General features: G+C 44.3%; 2 protein-coding genes across 2 annotated transcripts in view; one reads left to right on the forward strand and one right to left on the reverse strand.

Moving 5' to 3' along the window:
* The window catches only part of OGFOD3 (2-oxoglutarate and iron dependent oxygenase domain containing 3), a 35,430-nt gene extending 25,394 nt beyond the window's left edge, over window positions 1-10,036 (reverse strand). Inside the window, exons 1-5 of the mRNA XM_058817323.1 lie at window positions 9,805-10,036; window positions 9,014-9,156; window positions 8,837-8,968; window positions 4,211-4,286; window positions 3,577-3,619 (exon numbers count right to left, since the gene is read on the reverse strand). Coding sequence (XP_058673306.1) covers window positions 3,577-3,619; window positions 4,211-4,286; window positions 8,837-8,968; window positions 9,014-9,156; window positions 9,805-9,893 — 483 coding nt within the window. The 5' untranslated portion in view covers window positions 9,894-10,036. The remainder of the gene's footprint in view (window positions 1-3,576; window positions 3,620-4,210; window positions 4,287-8,836; window positions 8,969-9,013; window positions 9,157-9,804) is intronic.
* A 111-nt stretch (window positions 10,037-10,147) lies between these two features.
* On the forward strand, window positions 10,148-20,178 carry HEXD (hexosaminidase D). Its single transcript, XM_058817355.1, has 12 exons — window positions 10,148-10,248; window positions 10,730-10,839; window positions 10,927-11,014; window positions 11,648-11,812; window positions 12,866-13,049; window positions 14,238-14,309; window positions 15,652-15,847; window positions 16,493-16,575; window positions 17,353-17,431; window positions 17,512-17,613; window positions 18,121-18,210; window positions 19,044-20,178. The coding sequence occupies exons 1-12, from the start codon at window positions 10,183-10,185 to the stop codon at window positions 19,210-19,212; spliced, it is 1,404 nt and encodes a 467-aa protein (XP_058673338.1). The 5' UTR covers window positions 10,148-10,182; the 3' UTR covers window positions 19,213-20,178.
* Window positions 20,179-21,188: the final 1,010 nt, after the last annotated feature.

A 21,188-nucleotide genomic window follows, 5' to 3' on the forward strand; every position in this document is an offset into this window, starting at 1 on the left:
ACCTTTAAATGAATAAATTATATCTAAACACACAGACACAAACCCACTTCTGAGAATTCAAAATGTAACAACTATGACAGGCAAAAAAAAACCCCAGACATGCTGCTTACAAAGGGCTTAAGAGGAAACACCAGGCAATGAAAATGCAGCCTGAATCCCAACAGAAACTTGTCCAAGTTTTATTCTGACTAGCAAAAAGTGGCTAAAGTAAGAATTAAAAATCATTAAACAGCAGCAGTAATTTTGAGATATTTTAAAGGAAGAATTAGTCTTACAGCAGACAAAATTGGACAGAATCATCCAAACACTCAAGAAATTTAAAGCAACAAGCCAGACCTACTCCAGGTGGCTGGAAGCTTGGGGAAAGGAAGAGGAAAAAGGCAGGACAGGAATAAAAGAAACTGGGCAAGGAGAGTGTATTTAAAATCATATTAAAATATTATTTAAAATATATTCAAAATACTATTTAAAATATGTTAGAAATATTAGAAAGTGGGTAAGGAGAGTTTATTTAAAATAATATTAAAAATATTACTTGAAATATAGTCAAAATATTAGAAACTGGGTAGGAAGAGTGTATTTAAAATAGTATTAAAAATGTGATTTAAAATATATTTAAAAATATTAGAAACTGGGTAAGGAGAGTGTATTTAAAATTATATTAAAATATTATTTAAAATATATTCAAAATACTATTTAAAATATATTAAAAATATTAGAAACTGGGTAAGGAGAATTTATTTTAAATCATATTAAAAATATTTCAAATACGGTAAAAATATTAGAAACTGGGTAAGGAGAGTGTATTTAAAATAATATTAAAATATGATTTTAAATAAAATATTAGAAACTGGGTAAGGAGAATGTATTTTAAATAATATTAAAAATATTATTTGAAATACAGTAAAAATATTAGAAACTGGGTAAGGAGAGTATATTTAAAATAGTATTTAAAATATTATTCTAAATATATTCAGAATATTAGAAACTGGGTACGGAGAGTGTATTTAAAATAGTATTAAAACTGTGATCTAAAATATATTAAAAATATTTAAAATGTAGTAAAAATATTAGAAACTGGGTAAGGAAAGTGTATTTAAAATGATATTCAAAATATTATTTAAAATGTAGTAAGAATATTAGAAACTTGGTAGGGAGAATGTATTTAAAATCATATTAAAATATTATTTAAAATACATTCAAAATATTAGAAACTGGGTAAGGAGAGTGTATTTAAAATCCTATTAAAATCATATTCTCCTGAATCTGATTTTTCCCTGTGAGAGTGTTAGCGTTCAAAAACACATAATCACGGGGGATTATATGCGGTGCTTTTTATTAAGAGCTCTGGGAATCGGGGTATATTCAGCCCAAATCTGACTCCCACCATACATCCAAAATGATCATGTTTTATACTCTATCGTTACATAACTTTCATGTTAATTATTAAACTTAGATTGTTCTATTGTATGTGGGATCTCAGCACCTCAGGATGGAGGTGCAGAGAGGCCGAGAACACCCTTGGGGGGCTCGGGAGTCCTGGAATGTTGCCAGAAGTGTCTGGTGGCTGGGCTTTGATCCGACACAGGAGACGAGACCTGTATGAGGACTGGGAGGATTCCACTGGGTGAATGGTGAAGGGATAGGTTAATTAGAGTGTAAAACACAGGGTTTAGGATTTTGGTACAGGGGGGTCTAAAGAAGTAAGATGGAGGAATTGGGGTGTGTCCTGTTCTTCTTCTTCTTCTTCTTGGCCTCCATCTTCTGTGGTGGTGGTGGCACTTTGGGATTGGTTATTACTAAAAGTGCACCGGTTAATAAGGGTAGAAGGTATTGGGGAGAAATGATAAATATTGTACACGTAACTTTGGGTATAAAGATAAGTGACCGCCCCGGGGGCTCGCAGTGTGCCCATGGCTGACTTGCTGTGCAGACCTCTGTCGGGCTGAAAGAAAATCTTTTAGATAAACAATTAATAAACACCAAGACCGAGACAAGATCAGAAGTCTCTCCTCGTCCTTTGAAGCGTCGGCTCTTCAAGGCCATCCCTGGGCCTTTCCAGGCCACCTAAACAGCACAGAAAACCTTACAAGCGGCGTCCCTGAGCTATCTCTCTCCGGTCGTAAATCAGCCGAGCAAAGAAAAGAAAAACTTGAAATTTACAATTGTATACATAAATTTAGCCCCTCTCTGAATTTCCAACATAGTTTCTCACTATTCTTCTTATGGTTATATAATGATTACATTTAATTACTAAACAATCATCACATCTAACAATTATATAATTTATCAAACTGCTTATGCAGGTGCAGTTGATCTGGGAAAGCACAAAGCCTAACATTTTAGATTCTATCTTTAACTTTTTCCAGGGTTCCACTATCAAGAGCAGTGAGGCCCTGGCACAGGTGCCCAGAGCAGCCCCTGGACCCTGGCAGTGCCCAAGGCCAGGCTGGGACAGCGGGAGGTGTCCCTGCCATGGCAGGGGTGGCACTGGGTGGGATTTCAGCTCCCTCCCAGCCCAAACCATTCCATGACTCTCCCAATTTCCCAGAAGCACTGCGCAGCTCTTGTTTCTAACATCTTTCAGTTTTTACCCATTTATCCATCAATACAACATTACATTTTCTTCATGATCCTTTCCCTGAGGATTAAGAACTTCCTCACATTTCCAGATGATGAGACATGTGAGAAGGCTTGGCTCAGAGCCCACACCTCTCCACAGACATCAGATTTTTAACAGATTTATTTTATTGCTGTGAGAGAGAAGCAGCTTCCCCTCCCTCTCATTTACCTCCCCTTAAAAAAAAAAAAAGGACAAAATGAAGTTTCCCAAGCAACAGAGATATTTCTTGGTTTGTATTTTACACATTCACAAGGACAATAAATTCTTATTTTTTTCCACTGAAACCCTTATTTTTTTGCTAATAAAAGTCCTCATTCAGCAGAGGCCCACAGGAGTGGCTCTGTTTACAAATACTCATTAAACAGTTCCTGTTAACACACAAAAACATTCTGAGAACAAAGATGGGGGAAACAAATTAATATGAATGTGCTCATTAAAGAGAAGTGGGATTCTTTCAAAATATTTTCTTTTAAAGAATATTATTCCAAGGGCTACTTAAGACATTACATGGGTTTTTTGTCTCTGTAAAACCAATCTTTACATTGCTGTGAACCACTGGAATTTACTTTCAGAAGAGAAACTTTTACAGTTCTACTATAGCAACTCTTTCCAGATGAAGACAAAACCAGTTCAAGAGAGGTGCTAGAAATAATTAAATACAAGGAAATGTATTCTGTATTACAAAGTCAAGAGTTACAGAAGTAATAATGAGAAGTAATAATGAGAAGTAATAATGAGAAGTAATAATGAGAAGTAATAATGAGAAGTAATAATGAGAAGTAATAATGAGAATTAGCAGAAGTAATAACGAGAAATAACTTTACAAATCAATTATTTTCCAAGTCTGAACAGATGGAAAGAATCTCCATCTCCTCACCTCAGCCCTCAAAAAATGCATTTATAATCTTGCCTTGGCAGTAAAACAATGTAGAAAATAACAGGACACTGCTCACCCCTCCATCAGATCCTCCCAAGGACAGTCCCCTCTCTGCTATTCTGCAGGCAAAACAATAATCTCACATGAGAACTGGAGTTTTATTAATTTTTCCTTAATGTCCTTATTTACACCATGTAACTGCCCAGAGAGTGGGGTTTGATGCTTCAGGTAGAACCCAACTGATTTAACAGCAGCTCCAATGTTTTGGAAACTGAACTTTCCAGCCTGTCATGAAAATGAAGGATTTGAGTTGCAGAATATTTCTGAGCTTGCAGCTCCCTTCCACAAATCCCAAAAATACCCTAAAACCAGACCCTTCCCAGAGGACTGCTGGGGATTACCCAGACAGACACACAGCTGCAATAAGGCTCACACTGTTTTGTTCTGCATTTAAAACAAGTGAAAATCCTTTAAAACTTATTTAATTCATTTTCCTTTCTTTCTATGAAGTGCTCGTGCCCCTCAGAGCCAGGCAGATTCTGTGTGAAAGAACTGCCCCCACTACAGTAAAAATGGAAAATGGCTTTAGTCACAAAAATTTCAGTTTTTAATCAGTCTAACCCATCCTGCTCCGCCCATCCTGCCCCTCAGATTGGCACACTGTCATTGAAATCAGTGCTTTTAAAAGTTGGAGCTAAAAGAAGAATTACCTACGAATTCTTTCAGCTTCTTCCCTTGTGATGACAGCATCTGTCACACCTCTTCCACACTTCCTAGGAGTGCAGCCTGCAACAAAGAGGAGGAAAAGAACCCATTGAAACCACTTCAGCCACCTGAAGGGCAGGTTTTTAAGTGAGGCTTTGAAAAAAAGTCTTTCTTGAAGTCTCTCTTGAAGCACACAGCTTGGATATATAAGATTTTAAAAGCCTCCTAAAATTCACTGCTAAGAAATCTAACATTAAATTTTAAAAGCTCCTGGGAATAACAAGTCAGCAGCAGGAGTTCCAGGTGGAGAATATATGAAAGTTCTTGTAAGTCTGGTTGACAACAATCTTCAGGCAAGAAAAAGAAGAAATAAAATCAGTTCTGAGCCACCAGAGACCTTGGGATGTTATATCTGGCACTTTTCTGAGGAAGATCCATTTAGAGATGTAAAGCCCTAGGAGAGAGGGGCTGAGTGTGGTTTCTCAGTGCTCCTGAACTGTCACTTCAAGGATCATTTATTCATCAGAACACAAAATTCCTGGAAAGAAATCCATCAATTCACCCATGGAGGACAAAAGCATCACTGTGCTCAGATCAAAGACAGCTCATAACAATCACCAGGCAGATGGGAGAAGTTTTGCCAGGAATTTTGCAGGAATTTCCATTTCCTATTACTGGATATACCCCAGGTGGGCTGCAGGGAAAGCTGATTTTCAAGAGAGAAGAGTAAACTCAAAGGAGAAATTCAATACTCAAGGACAAACCTGGCTACTGAGAGCTTCCTTTCTACAACATTCTGCAAAGATTTCTGATTTCACACAAGATTTGCTCCTTTTTCAGCTGCAAATATCCATGCTTGGCAAAACCACAGGGTTACCTCAGGCAATTGTTACAGTCTGGGGTCTCTGACAGAGAGCTGGAAGCAGGAGGTGCTCAGAAAGCAACAGCACAAACTCTCCCAAATGGACAAAAAAAACTCCCAAAAAACAGAAAAATGTGGTCCAGCATAAAGCCAGTCAGGTACCAACACAAACACTGGGTGAATGCTCAGGAAAAATCAGAAGTCTGTACGAAAATGATTTCAGCAGTAAGAAAAATCAGAATAGTCTATCTGAAAATGATTTCAGCAGGAAGAAAAATCAGAACAGTCTGTAAGAAAATGGTTTCAGCAGTAAGAAAAGTGTCCTCTCTGTCTCAGAGACCACGGCACGTGTGAGCAAGACATACCTTGAAAATCTCAGGAGAAATTCATATTAGGACTGCAGGTACCTGGTAGCTTCCACAAATTTGTGCCCAGTAGACACAAAGCCACCCCTTTATCTCAGTTATAACTCTTCATTTCAGTTCCTCTCAAAGTACTCAGAACAAAGAGATTTTCAGAGCTGTTTTATTTCCCCAGCTGCCAGTAACTCAAGATGAGCTTGGTTTGTTGAGTATCTCTAGAAAAAACATTATTTTTTTGAGAAGTATGACATAAGGTAACCTGGTATGCCATTTTGCTCTTAATTTTCATTAAAGTTTATATTCTGAAAGAATTAATAGTTGCAATTCCCCTCTTGCAAAACAGTTTCCAGCTCAGCCCGTAGGAGCAGAATTGTCTGTGCTTGCTATTAATTGTTCTTGCTTGTTTTTTAAACATTGTTATGGTGTCCAGAGAAATTGTAAAAAGTGGGTGCTATAGAGTAAATATTTTTTTAGAGAAAAAAAAATTATAGAGTAATATATAGAGTATAGAGTAAATATAGAGTAAATATTTTTTCCTATAAATATTTTTATATATAGAGTAAATAAATATAGAGTAAATATTTTTTCCTCCTCTTGTAAAAAAAGAGGAGGAAAAAATGGCATGGTTTGAAACCTTGATCTGATCTGATCTGGTCCCTTGTCTGATAAGGCACCATCAGCTCTGGCTACCAGGTAAATCAAGGTAAAGAGAAACATACCAAAATATGTAAAACACGAGTAAAACACGAGTAAAACACGAGTAAAACACTGCCACTGGGCCCTGCTCCCATTCAGCACAAACCCCAGAATTTTCTTTGGTATGAAGTTTATTTACAGGCAGGCAGTGCTAAGGGAATAAATCCTGCTCTGACAGCAGCTACCAAATCACTTGAAGCAAACTGGAAGCTCAGTTGCACCAGGTTCAGCTGGAAGCAGGGACAGGTGCATAAATAAAAAACTCATTTTAGCTGTGGAAACTTCACAGCTGAGCATCAGCCACCGAGTGGTGACAGGAATGTGCCTCCTCCTGACACACAGCCCACAGCTGAGGGTGCCAAACCAGGCCAAAGACTGAGAATGAAGAGCTATGGAGTGACACAAACCTATTTCCAAGTGCCTGAAGCTGCTGAGCTGATCCATAATCCACATTTTCTGCCTGGCTGGGCTGTGGGGAACACACAAAACTCCTCCACAGCTCATCACCACCCTCTCGTGGGAAAATGATCACAGCTCAGCTTTAATTAATCAAGTAACAGCTGGATCCTCAAAAGCACAGTCACAACAAAAAATAAAATAAAATAAAATAAAATAAAATAAAATAAAATAAAATAAAATACCCCATAAATAAAAACCCAAATCAATCACAGAACTTAAGCAGCAGCACCAAGCAAACACCTAATTAGAAAGGTGGAGGACAATTATCAATTATCCCCATACAAAGTCAAGAGGTGAGATCTCACAGCAGCACTTGCTGCTGCTCCCCAGACACCCCTAAAAATAAAGAATACATTCATTCCTGTTGCTGGAGAGATGTGCTTTAAATTCCTGCCTTCCTTACAGTGAAAAGAATAGGATGAAAAAGAAGGAATAAAAAGAAAACAATGACAAGCATAACTGGTGGTGGCCCAGAACAAAAAAAAAATTGCTTTTGCAAACCTGGGAAGGGAAAAGTAAAGTTTTGTTGGTTTGGGGGGTTTCTTTTGGTAAGAAAACACTGCAGATGCAGAATCCAGAGACTTTTAGCCCCAGTTCAGTTATAACCAAATCACCAGCTGCAGTTTTCTCTGGCCTTGCACTATACAAATTCACCCAGCAGCAGTTTCCCCTTACTGTAACTATGAAAAGCTAACACAGAACACCTGTTCTCATGTTAAAAAAAAAAACCAAAAAAACCAAAACATTACCTTACCAAGACAATTTTTTATTGGTAGCTTCCTGACATCAGTTTTCTTGGCCTAAATAACATTTGAGATGAATCCTCAAAAAAAAGATGCTACATTAGCAGCACTGAGGAAAAACTACATGACCTCAGACTCCACATAAAATTTTCTTTTATGTTCTAAGTCTTTTTGACCAACAGCACCTGAAGAACATGGAGCTGCAATTTGTCAAACACTTTCTATCAGAACTAGCACAGGAGAAAGAAGGACCTCCAAACATCATCTGGTTCAGCTTTTTGTGGTGTAGAGAGCCTGGATAAGATTATCCAGCACAGTGCTCAGCCACATCCTGGAAACCCTCAGCCAGAGGAGGTGGTTCCAGTGACTGAGTGTTCTGTCTGCAATTTCTTTTTATATCAAGATGAAATCTTGCCTAACGCAACCTGCACCCACTGTGCCTTGTCTGCTCTGTGCTGCTCCTGACAAAGGCAGAGCTTGTGTCCTCTGTAGCTTCCCTTTAAGCACTGGAATAATGAAATGTGCCCTCCCTGAGCCTTCTCCAGGTAAAAGGGGACTCAGCTCCCTGAGGTTTTCCTGATAGGATGGGTTCTCCAGCCCTTTGATCACCTTTGTTCTTCCTCAGCTCACAGCAGCTTCTTCCAGCCTCCAGCTTTGTGTCAGCATTTTCTCAGCCACATCATGAAGCAGATAAATGACCAATTTGGCTAAAAACTAACTCAGAAAATTTTGGTTTGGTTTTGTTTTGGATTCAACAGCTTATCAGCCAACACACAGCCAGACATACTGACAAAAACCAAGAGCAGAGCTGCTCTCTGGCAGCTGTACCAACTGAAAATGTTCATCACAACACACTCTGCAAATCTGAAAGAGAACATCAGCACTGCTCATCCATGGAAGCTGCAAGTCAAACTCTCACTGCTCTTTGTCAGAGAAGATTAAAATCTTCCCTGTCTCTTGAAGAACCAACCTCAACACTTCAAAGAAATAAGTGCCGGGGGAACAGATACCAATTTGAAAACAGGCTCAGCAGAAAGACACAAAGACAGAAAAGTGCTCTGCAGGCACCCCCCAAAGCAGATACACAGATCTCAGAATAGGTGACAAAAGCTGGCACTTGTCAGTCACCACACACTGGTGGCACAATGTCCTGCATCAGCGCCACCCCATGCTCTGTATGGAACAGAGTATGGAAACAAACCAGAAACAGACTTAGCAGGAAGTTTATTTCATAGAGCCTTTGCAAAGCAGCTTCAGAAGGGGGAAAAAACCTCTCAGAATCCACTGGAAGCTCAGTTACATCAAGTTCAGCTGGAAGCAGGGAGCTGCACCAAGCTGGAAGCTCAGTTACACCAAGTTCAGCCGGCCCGAGGGGCACGAACGTTTGGGGCTTTAGGTAAGGGACAGTGACCAGGAGTTTGCTGCAAACAGGGGAGTTTTACAGCCCAGGTTTGGTGCCCCGGCCAAGCTGCTGCTGCCCCCCGAGCACGGCCAGCCCTGCCCAGGTACCTGCAAAGCGCTTGTGGCTCTCGTAGTCCTCGGAGCAAGGCACCTCCACGAACTTGTCCTGCAGGGTGTCACTGCGATGGGCCAGCACCTCGGTGACCCCGTCTGCGGGGATTCCACCCTCGGGGATCCCATCTCCGGGGATTGCACCCTCGGGGATCCCATCTCCGGGGATTGCACCCTCGGGGATCCCATCCTGGGTGCGGACGCGGCTCCAGACCACGAGGCCGCCGCCGGCCGCGGCGCAGAGGAAGAGGAGGAGGAGGATCGCCGCCTTCAGCCACCTTGCCCGGGGATCCTGCTGCGATCTGCCCTTCCTGGCGCTGCGAGGGAGCACAGAACGGGCACCGTGAGCGTGGAGGGACGGACCGGGCCGATACCGGGGAGCACCGGGCCCGCGGACCCCGGTTCGGAGCCGAACACACGCGTTACAAACACACACGGTTCTCTCCCGGGATTCCGGTTTACAGCACACCACACGCGTTACACACACGGTTCTCTCCCGGGATCCCGGTCTGGAGCACACCACACGCGTTACACACACGGTTCTCTCCCGGGATCCCGGTCTGGAGCACACCACACGCGTTACACACACGGTTCTCTCCCGGGATCCCGGTCTGGAGCACACCACACGCGTTACACACACGGTTCTCTCCCGGGATCCCGGTTCGGAGCACACCACACGCGTTACAAACACGGTTCTCTCCCAGGATCCCGGTCTGGAGCACACCACACGCGTTACACACACGGTTCTCTCCCGGGATCCCGGTCTGGAGCACACCACACGCGTTACACACACGGTTCTCTCCCGGGATCCCGGTCTGGAGCACACCACACGCGTTACAAACACGCGGATCGCTCCCGGGCCCGGCACTGCGCGATCGCCTCCCCACCGGGGCATCCCCGAAAGCCGCACCGCCGCTGGGCCTGGCGGTAAGAGATGAGGGCCAGGGCCCCGCGCTCGTTGCTACCTGCTGTGCCGGCGGCTGCCGCGGCCCGGTCCCGGTCCCGTCCCGGCGCTGTCGGGGCCGCGGGGCAGCGCCCGCCGCTGCGGAGCCATCGCGCCTCCTCCGCCTCGAGCGATGCGCTCGGCGCGCCTCGCCCTGGCCTGCCGGCCTGCCTGACAGGGGAACGCGCTCGGCAGCCGAGAGAGAGTGGAAGGATCCAGCGCACAGCTGGGAGCGGCGGAGGGGCGGCACCGGGACAGGGGGACAAGGGGACAGCGCGACAACGGCACACCGGGACAGCAGGGCTCGCAGCCAGGACAGCGGGGCAGGGACGGCGGGGTGCGGCCGGGCGGGGTGAGCAGGGACGCCGCGGCGACAGGCCAAAGCAATCGAGGCTGGAGCATGTGGCGGCGCCTGGTGCACCTGGATCTGAAGGGCGCCGCGCCGCGCGCGCAGTACCTGGAGCAGGTGAGGGGGGAACGTGAGGGGGGTGAGGGATGAAACTGAGGGATATCCGGGGTGAACCTGAGGGATGTGCCTGGGGCAGGTGAGGGGTGCACCTGAGGGAGGTGAAGGTGAACCTGAGGGATTTGAGGGGTGCACCTGAGGGATGTGTATGGAGCAGGTGAGGAGTGCACCTGAGGGAGGTGAGGGTGAACCTGAGGGATGTGAGGGGTGAACCTGGAGCAGGCGAGGGATGTATCTGGCACAAATAATTGATTTATTTGGCTCAGGTGAGGGGTACACCTGTTATGGGTGAAGGATGTCCCTGGCACAGGTGAAGGATGTATTGGGCTCAGATAGGGATGTACTGGGCTCAAGTGAGGGATGTACCTGATATGGGTGAAGGATTTATTGGGCTCAGGTGAGGGATACACCTGCTGCAGGTGACAGTGGCACTGCCCACAGCCCAGCTGTATCCCCAGTGTCCCGTCCGTCTCTCCCTCAGGTGCTGCCGCTGCTCCGTGCCCTGGGTGCCACCGGGCTGCTGCTGGAATATGAGGACACCTTCCCGTACACGGGGCCGCTGGAGGTGCTGCAGGCCCCCCACGCCTACAGGTAGCTCTGGGTACCCTGCAGGCAGCTCTGGGTGCTGCAGGCAGCCCGGGCCGTGCACAGCAGGCACTGACAGTCGTTCTCCTGCAGCCCCGAGGAGCTCCAGGCGCTGCTGAGCTGGGCACGGGCACAGGGCCTGGACGTGGTGCCACTGGTGCAGAGCTTTGGGCACATGGAGGTGAGCTGGGTGAGAGCTGGTGTGCTGAGCCAGCAGTGCCCGGGGGGACAGCAGGGCTGGTGGAGCCTCAGTGTGCAGTAGGAATGGCATTGGCAGCAGGGCAGGGAGTGATCCTGCCCCTCTGCTCAGCCCTGGTGACATCTGGAGCAGTGTGTCCAGTTCTGGGCACAAACCATGGCCAGGAAGTTCCACCTGGACGTGAGGAAGAACTTCTTCCCTGTGCAGTGACCAGGCCCTGAGCAGGTTGGAATATCCCCAGTGAGAGAGACTCCACACCCACTCTGGACACAGCCCTGGCACTGCTCATCTGGTGGGACCAGATGAGCCACAGTGCTCCCTTCCAGCCTGACCCATTCTGGGATTCTCTGCTGGAATTTTCCAATCCAAGTCCCAGTGCTCTGGTTATCCAGCTCTGCCAGCTGCAGGATTTGACATCAGGGTCACACTGCAGTGACCTCCCCGTTTCCTTCACCCACCCTGTGAGGTGCTCTGTGGTCAGAGACCCCCCAGCAGCGTGGGGCAGCAGCTGAGCCCCCAGCCTGTCCCTGGGTTCAGCAGGACACCCTGGGGACAGGAGGGCAGCGCTGTGCCTGGTGTGGTGGCTGTCCCCAGCTCCCCTTCCTTTCCCTGCAGTTTGTGCTGAAGCACAGGCAGTTTGCCCATCTGCGGGAGGTGAAGGAGCTGCCCAACGCCCTGAACCCGCACAAGGAGGAGTCCCTGGCGCTGGTCAAAGCCATGATTGACCAGGTCATGGCCCTGCACCAGGACCTGCAGTGGTTCCACATCGGATGTGATGAGGTGGGGCTCCTCTTCAGCTGGGAATGTTTCTTTTCTTTTGAGGAATCATAGCAAGGGCTGAGGCTTTTGCATTTCAGTGGTGGCCAGGCCATGTTTGGGTGGGATTTTGGGGGCAGAAAACACCACTTGAGCCAGTGTAGAAAAGCCTTTTTGCCAATTATTCCAATAGCACAAATTGTCATTTCCATAGATAGGAATGTAATATCAAAGTATTGAAAGCAGCTTCTTGAAGCTAACAGTGTTGGGGTTTAGTGAGTGTTTGTAGTGAGATATCAATTAGAGCTGTTCATTAGAAATCCTGTAAGTTTGGTGTAAGATATTGGCTCATTTTTCTGGGCAAGTTACTCAAAGTAAACCCTTCTGTGGTTGGAAGTGTTGGGTTTTTACCTTGGTAGTTTGTCTCAGAGAAGCTTGAGTTTTTTTCTTCTCATTCTCATAGTTTCTTAAAACCATGCTGATGGCACACAGATCCCTGGAATTCAGTATTAATTATCTGTACTGGTATTAGTTTAGCATTTTGTATTCTGTTGTGTTGAAACTGGTGGGAAGGCTGGACAGGGAGCTGTTATAAAGCAAAATAGTATTTATGTAGAATAAATAAAACCTGCTCTAAACTATCAAATTTTAATTCACTCTCTGAATGGGACCAAGTATGCCGGGACACCCTTGTACATGGCCCCAGGCTCCTTCTAGACTCACATTTGGATGATCTTCCCCAAGACAGGAACCTCATTTTATCCATCTCAGGTCCTGATGGATTTGAAGTGAATAAATGTGGTGAGAGCTATTTCTAGGACAAGCACTCCAAAGGCAAACATAGCATGTAGATATTCTAGTTTCTGTAGGAAAATCCCCTCAAGTGATGCATGTAATCATGGCCACAGTCTCCTGCAGACTGATGGAAATGCTGGCAGTGTTTTCAGCCCTGAGAGGTGCTTTGGCATGTGTCCCCTCAGTCACATCTGGACAAAGGTTTGGAATGTTGTCCACCTCACTTTCTCTATTTCTGTGGAAATAAAAATAAAAATCAGGATGATTTGCTTGGTGTTTCAGGTCTACTACCTTGGTGAAGGAGAGGAGTCGAAGCAGTGGCTGCAGCAGCAGAACAACACCCCACAGAAGCTGTGCTTGTCCCACATCAAAGCAGTTGCCACTTGTTTGGCCTGGTCCTACCCCATGGTGACACCCATCGTGTGGGATGACATGCTCAGGGGGATAAGTGAGGAAACACTGGCAGGTGTGTGAGCAGGTTTGCACAGGTAAAAAAGATTGCTTGGCAGCTGAATGTCATGAAAACAACAAATCTGGCAAGAGCTGAGGTGTGGTTTGACTAGAGAATAGAAGCACTCAGTCCTTGGCTGCCACAGAGGCCCTGTGGGAGTGTGGGTGAGTCTGAACAATTCAGTTTTCCATTACAAAATGCTCAATTCTACTTTCCTTATACATTGAAACAACAACCAACATTAAAACAACAACCTATTAACATCTGTGGTCCAAGTCCAAATCTCTGTGCCTCTCACCACCTTCTGATGTTCATTGCTGCCCTTTGCAGCACCTGATCCCAAGTGGTGCAAACTCAGAGAAGCTGCAGCCCTGTGAGCATCTTTGTGATCATGGTGCACATTGTGAGGAGTTTGATACTCAATTGTGGGCTAGCTCCAAGACCTTGACATCACAAGTCTTGTTTGTGGAAAAATATCAAAGCACTGCTGAAATTGGAGTAGTCTGAGCACAGATGGAGCTCCAGCATTTTCAGAGCCACCTTACATGGCTGCTGTAAATAAATTTAGATGGTAACAGGAAGAGCTGTGCAGCTCATCCAACAGTGACTGACCTATTCAAGGCTTTGATAGAGGGAAATCATCCCCAAAAATGCAGGTGGGACCCATGGGGTTTCCACAAGAGCAGTACAGCACTCTAAGTGCACTGCCACAAAAACACAAATTGAAATGTGATGGAGTTAAAATACTGAATTTCTGCACAATTTACTGCAGTTTCTCTAAGGGTCAGTTTTATATGTTTAAAACTAGCTGAGGAGTTGATTATGAAAGGAGTTAAAGCTAAATTTGTATCTTTAGTTGTTCTTGAAAGGCACTCTGTAAGTGGAAGGGTAAATGTTACATTTGAATTCAGCTAAATCTCCTCTTGTGGCTCTGCCAGTGGAATCCAGCTGGTACAGAGAGATGCAAAGAGCTAAAAACGAGGGGGGCTTGGGGTGAGTGGGGTCTCTGGTGAATTGTCACTGCTCCTCCATGTTCATGGTTTCCCCATGCCTGAGGACAGTGGGCATGTGCCAAACCCTGGCCATGCTGAAATGCCCAGGGGCACTGCAGCTGTGAGTGACAGCCTTGGCTGTTGTAACCTGTGCTGAGTTCCCATTTAAGCAGCTTTTCTCCATGGTTTAGCAGAGCTCTGTTCCTTTCAGAGTCCGGGGTCCCACAGCTGGTGCAGCCCATGATCTGGGACTATGCAACAGACATCAACGTGGAGGGCAAAGGTTTGTATTCTCTGCTGAGCTGTGTAGAAGTAAAATTCTGCCATTAAAACCTACCTTAGCTGCACACCAAAACATCTGGTTTTGTGAAATTGTTTTTTATTGCTTTCATAGCATAAAGACAGCCCTTGTTTGATTCACATCATAGTTGCTATTACTTATTTTCTTTTTCTATTTGTGTTTCCCCTATGACTTGCATTGTAGGCTGCTTAATTCTTTTCAGCAGAGCTTTGGAATCACTGATAGGAGATTCAGAGGTTTTCCACAAGCACTGTTACATTAATTCTCCTTGCATTAACACCAGTTGGAGCACATAACTCTGTATTGAACAGCTCTGCAAAAGAAGCTTCAGGGCTTCATACATCTATAGAATTCAGAGGGAAGCTCCTAAAGGCCCCTGTCAGGCATCTAACATTCATGCAAATATTTCTTTTTGCCAGAACCATCAGCTCTCAGATGTTGTCCATGCTTGTTATAACCTCACAGCTCTTAGCATGCTAGCAATACTATGTACTGGAGTACATAACTGGCACATGGAAATAGGGGGACACCTCTCGGGGTCTTTTGGGTTCCTTGACCCCAAGAATGTTAAAAGTCTCTTTTCCCACCCCAGCTCTTGAAGAATGAGTTGGAGCTCTTCAATTCTTGGTCTCAAGGTTGTTTATTGCATTTTATCTATAAAATTCTTTCTCCTGCCCTGCCGAGGTCCATCCAGCAGGACAGTTCCAGGCACTCTGCCTGCCCCCAGGGCTGTGTTATTTCTTTATACTAAAAACTACCTGTACAATGTTTACAATTACTTTCCAATACCTTTCATCTATGTTAGACAGTGAGCTTCCACTCTAAAGCAATCTGTAAGTGCCAACATCACAGCAGAAGATGGAGGCCAGGAAGAAGAAGGAGAAAGGCTGGACATGCCCAGATCCCTCTGTCTTGCCCCTGAACCCCCATTCTAAAAACCCCAAAATCTACTTTTCCACCCTGTGATAACTTCACTATTCTACCTAAACTGTTGTGGCTTGCAGATCTTCATCTAAGGTTGGTAATTTGCTCCATGGGTCATAATCAAACCCACAGGTGTTTTGGGCTCTGTGCCAGGGTCTCTGAGCCCCCTGGCAGGGCCCTGCCCATCCTGGCCAGCCAGAGGGATGTCCTGGGTTCCCACAGCCAGCCACTCAAAGGCTGCTCAGAGAGGGTGTCAATCCCCATCCTTGCTGATGCTCCAAGCCTGGGAGGGCTCAGCAGCCTGCTGCACCTGGAGCTGTTTCCCTTCACTGCAGCCTTGCAGTCAGGGCTGGAACTGGAGGAAGCTCATCCTGTGTGTGCCCTTTGTGTGTCCCTGCAGTGCAGCTCATCGAGAAGTACCGCAGGTGTGGCTTCTCCAAGGTGTGGTTTGCAAGTGCCTTCAAGGGAGCCACGGGAGCAAGCCAGTCTCTGACCCTGATTGGGCACCACCTGAGGAACCAGCTGGAGTGGCTTCAGGTGGCCCAGAGGAGCCCTGCTGATGTCCTGGAAGGGATTGCACTGACTGGCTGGCAGAGGTGAGGAGCGGCCCTTGTGTGCCTCCAGGAGTCACAGATAACCCAACTTCCACCCCAAAGCTCCCTTAGAGGTGCAGGGAAGCTGAGGGTTTGGAAGGGAATTTTGCCACCCTGCAATTCTTCTGTCCCTGCTGTGCCTCACCCCCAGACTGTGAGGGTGCATTGCAGCTGTGCAGCACTGAGCAGCAGGAACAATGGCTTTGGGGACACCACCCCAGCAGATTGGGTTGGAAGGCTTGAATGGATTTTGTGCCACCTTGAACTGCTCACAGACACTGGAGTTCATGCATGCTGTGTCTATCTGAATGTCTGATGGGAACTCAAAAACTGTGAAATCACATAAGAGATGAGAATTTGTTAAAGTTATGAAGGAGTAAAACATTTTTATGCAGTCAAGAGTAGGGAATATCAGAGAACTGATGTCCAATTTCTGACCCTAACTTACCTTGAGAATTTGGTTTTCCTCTGTTCTTACTGGTTAAACAGAAATACTTCACATTTCAGAGATAAGTGATGTCTTCTCTGAGACAGAAACTGATGTTTCTAAAGCTCTTTGAATTTTGGTGATTGAAATATTAAACCCTCCCATTTGGTTAGTCTGCTCTGACAGTAAAATGTGTGATTCATGGATGTTTTCTGACACAGGTATGATCACTTTGCTGTTCTGTGTGAGCTTCTCCCTGTGGCCATTCCATCCCTGGCTGTGTGTCTGCAGGCACTAAAGAATGGTACAATGACAACTTTATTCTCTCTCAGACAATGCCTAGCACAGGAGTGAAGTGACTTTGCCCTAAGATTAGCACAGGATTGTTATATTTTGAGGTGGTTTGCTGAATTGATCATGGCCTGAATTATGAACAATAAATTAGAATTTGCAGTATGGGAGCAGAGAAGCCTTTTGGCCAAAGTATTTAAAAATAGCCATTGTATCCCCTTCATTTATTGTGAACTAACACACAAATGGTCAAAAACTTCATGCTTATATTAAAAATAAATTTAAGATGCAGAATTGCTCTTCAAACTTACCTGAAACAATAGTGATATATAAATGAGCCTAATTTAGTTTAATTTAGAATGTGCTCATGTGTAAAAGTTGTTTTAAGTAATTGTTTTTCTTAAAATGGATCTAGGGAGGACATTGTAAAATACCTCCTGTAGTTTCTGCTTTCTTTACAGGCAGTTGCCAACAATATTTTTCTTATTTTCAAAATAAACCCCCACAATGCACTGATTTTTAATTAAGCCACTAGAAATATTCAGCACCCTGAACAGAAAGCTCAGAGCTAGAAAGTGCTCACCTTGCACAAGACAACTGTGTGAAAGACACTGAGCTCCTCCTCCCACCCACAAATGTTTTTTCCTTCTTTTATTTCCATTTCACCTTTTAAAAAATTCTCCACCAAAGGGGAGCTACTAAGCCAAGGCAGAATACTGCAGAAAACCCCTCTTGTATGAACATTTTGGTTCTTTAGGCTCCTTTACTCATTTCCACTGTCTTCTGCCAGGTGGCTTCTCTGAAAAGGTTAAAGAAAATGTGGAAAACCTCCTGGGAATGCCTAACCTGGAAATTGAAACTTTCATGAGGTAACAACATTCCAGCTGCAGAACTCAGCTGCTTCTCCTTGTGTGGTGAGTTCAGAAAGTAACAGATCCTCTTTGGACAGCCCAGGTCTGGGGACCTTTCCTGGGAGCAGTGTCCTCACCCTTGTGACACAAATCAGTTTCCACCTCAAGTCATCAGTGGATGAACTTCTCGAAAGGAACAGGTAATGAAGTTTCTGTTGATTCTCTGTCTGGCTGCAGCACTGTTGGAGCTGTATCCTCTCAAAGTGGGGCACAACTCCAGAAAAGTGATTTAAATATCAAGCTGTGCATTTCAGGTGTCACTGACACCTCAGCAGAACATAATATTTACATCAAAATTTAAAATATTTTAGTGAAGTTCCTAAATACTGTATGCTGCCTTATTTGAAGCATGTAGTTCTTTCCCTAATTACATTTTACTGCTGTTTAAAGTTAAAATGAACATTTTGAATGGTGTAGTTAAAAAAGAAAGGAGCTTGAATTGAAACTTTGAAACTTACACTGCAGCAGATGATCAGGTGCTCATCTGCCAGGAGCACTTTCACAAGGTAATTCCAAAGATCTAGAGCCTGAAATAAATTTACTCCTTAAGCATCATCTCTGTGCAGAGTTCAGCTGCAGCCTCCCCAGCAGTGACAAACAGAGGTTGCTGCTGCTCCATCACTGCTCCCACCACCCTCCATTTTCAGATATTCCACAGGCTGGTTCAGCCCCTACCACAGGAAAAGGAAGATTATTCATCCCATCATAGTGCACCACCTCCAGCCAGATGCAGTCAGGTAACAGCACTTGTTTTGCACTCCAGGGGAAATAAAGTCTGAGATATTTTGGGCACTCAGGTACAGAGAGCTGTGAGCCCTTACCTCTGCTAAAATTATCTCAGAAACATCAGTGGGAATCAAAGTATCCATAATCTGTTTTTATACAACATGTTTGGGTTGGAACTAGATGATCTTCACAGTTCCCTTCCAACACAAACCATTCTATGGTTCTAATTTTATCTTTGCCTTCTGTTGAATGAATTCTTTGAGAACAAGTACAAAATTGGAATCCAGAAGCTTCTCCCTTGTTATTCCTGTAACAAGGATTCACAGGAGTTACAGCCCTGCTGCACCTTCAGCAGTGGCTCCAAGGGCTTGGAATAAAGGCAGGCCCTTCCCCTTGTCACCATGGGCTTTTCAGAACTTGTCCTAGACATTCTGCCAATTCATGCTAAAAGGTTCATTTATAATTTTATTTTCTGTGTTAAGATGAACATCCACTCCAGCCTCATCTCCCTTTCTGATAAAACCCAGAATTAAATTCCCAACAAGTCTCACAGTGGGTTTCAGTTACACTTAAAATGTGCAAAGTGTTTTTCTGAGCTCACTTTTTGGTACTTTAAAAGTCTTGGCATGAGGAAAGTGCCAAAATTAATGGAATTAAACTGAAACAGCATCAAGCTTTTGCCATCTGAACCAAATCAAGTCCTTTGGGCTCTTGTAACAGAAGCTTCTTTTCCTGTCAAGTGGTTTTAAGGACAGTTTTCCCTTCCAAAGGCAGTAAGCCAACCCTCCCCTGGGGCAGAGCTCACCTGCCAAAGTCATTATTTCTTCTTTTCACTTCTACTCAGGCTCTTCTCCAAGTGGAGTGCTGTGGTGCAAGACCTGCAAGCAGCCATGGAGCAAGTTTTCCCCAGGTGTGCTATAGAGGAATGGATGGAGGAGAATGTCCACCCCCACCTACAGAAGCTGCAGGAAGTGGTGGAGGATTTAGATGAAGCAATAAGAGCACAAAATTAGAGACATTTCAATTAGTCTGACTCATTCCCTGGGAAAACATGGCTAGTGAAAATCAGCACCTAGCCTTGAGCTGGAGTTTGTCATCTTGAGAGTGTGGTTAAACAAAAGTGACCTGAAGGCATGAAGGAATTTATTAGCATAAAACACTTCAGCTCAATTTTCTTGTCTTAACACGTGCTGAGCCTTAACTCACCCGTCAGTCAGGTTTGCTGCCCTGTGAGTCACAGCAGGAAAAAACCCAGGTCCTTCCAAATTCAGCATTTGAAACAACAGACTCTTACATAACAATGACCTGGGAAAGTTCTACTCTAATATTTAGGATATTTTTAAAATGTTTGGGTCATTTTGTTCTGTACCAAAAGTCCTTCAGACGCCAGCTGTGCTCTGAGTTGTGTCCCACCATTCATTCATTCATTCATTCTCTCAGAGGAATCAGGGACACCTGGGCTTGGAGGGAAAATGCCTTGACACACATTGGGCTGCTTCACTTTCTGCCAGAGCACCCAAGCTCAGCCCCATCCCCACAGAACAGACCTGTTGGGCTCTGTAAAACCCCAAACTGCAACCTGCACTTCCCAGCTTTGTCCCACTTTGAGCCATGACTAAAGCTACTAAATCTAAGGAAAAAATGCTGGTTTATTCTGCTTTAATGTCAAACTTGTCACGATGTATAGAAATATATTTTGGGGACTTTTGGTGATTATCCTAATTCTCTCTTGCTAAGTATGTTACTTCACCCTGTATATTCAAAGTATTTATTTCTGTGCTTCATTTATACCTTTCTTTAAATTTTTTTGGGAGCACTGGTATTGAAATTTTCTTGGAACAAATTTTAACATACAAAAAGTAAAACTACAGCATAAGACAAGGTTCAGGTGACTCAATGAGAGCCTCAGGAACCAGGCCCACATGCAAATCTTTATTTTAAAAAAACTAATTGCTGTGTATACCTGTCACAAAGCTTGAACCAAACAAGATCTTAATTTATTTTACTTGAATAAAACCTTTGATACTCAAAGTGTTTGTGGAAGGGTGTTGCTTTTTGTGTGTGTGTGTAGCATGTTGGTTTCGTTTAAAGGAGAGAAAATGGAAATATTCACCAATAGAGAGTTGGATCTATCAATCTCTATTATATGGAATAATACAAAATGGAATTAAAAGCTGGAGTGCTGCAGAAGTGTCAGCAGGGTCACTTCTAAGCAGGTATTTGGGCTTCTTCTATTCTGTCCTCCCCCTTCTTCTATTCTGTCCTCCCCCTCATTAACTCCTTCCCAATAATAATTTAGACAGCCATTAATATTTTTAATAATTTTAATTAAAAACAATATACAAAATACTACAGCGATGCAAAACAAGTTATCAAAGTTGATTTTATCAATGAACATTATTTTTAAAAAAAGACAACACAACAAGGCCTTGCTGAAATTCTACTTGCAATTTTAAAGTAAAAAAAAAAAAAAAAAGGCAATTTCTAAACATTTTCCAGAAGTATTTTTGCCTCCCAGCCATCTATGACCCTGCAGAACTAGCACTTTTTATTTATTATGGGAGCCAGCTGAGGTTTTGGTACCTGTGTAACTTCATAAATACAGCTCAAAAAATCAGATCTCAACTAGAAATAGTTGGATTTTCTTTGAGATTTGCACACTTAATGCCAGGAATGGAATATTTCATTGTGAAGTACTGGAATATGAGGTTACACCAAGGTTACACCAAGGTTACACAGAGCAGTGCAGCAGCCACAGCCCCAGTCCCATCCCAGCACAGCCATGCAAGGAGCTGACAAAAGGGCTTGGTTTAGGTGTTAGAGCTGATCTGAGCTCTGCTGTGCAGCTTTTTAAATCATGGCTAAGTCAGGCACAGGTCTCTAGAGACAGCCTGAGATGCAGAAGTTCATGAGCACATCTGTACAAAGTCTCCTGGGAGTACTGAATTTCCTACCCAAAATGAGTCTTTGATGTCATTCCTTGAGTCCA

The sequence above is a fragment of the Ammospiza caudacuta genome, chromosome 19 (genome assembly GCF_027887145.1).
Source record: "Ammospiza caudacuta isolate bAmmCau1 chromosome 19, bAmmCau1.pri, whole genome shotgun sequence".
NCBI classification, from domain to species: domain Eukaryota; kingdom Metazoa; phylum Chordata; class Aves; order Passeriformes; family Passerellidae; genus Ammospiza; species Ammospiza caudacuta.

Excerpts from the sequence above, each read along its gene's own strand:
- HEXD (XM_058817355.1), top strand. The coding sequence starts at position 10,183 with ATGTGGCGGCGCCTGGTGCACCTGGATCTGAAGGGCGCCGCGCCGCGC. Across the intron at positions 10,249-10,729 it reads GCGCGCAGTACCTGGAGCAG|GTGCTGCCGCTGCTCCGTGC; the intron begins GTGAGGGGGGAA and ends TCTCTCCCTCAG. Across the intron at positions 17,614-18,120 it reads GAACTTCTCGAAAGGAACAG|ATATTCCACAGGCTGGTTCA; the intron begins GTAATGAAGTTT and ends CTCCATTTTCAG.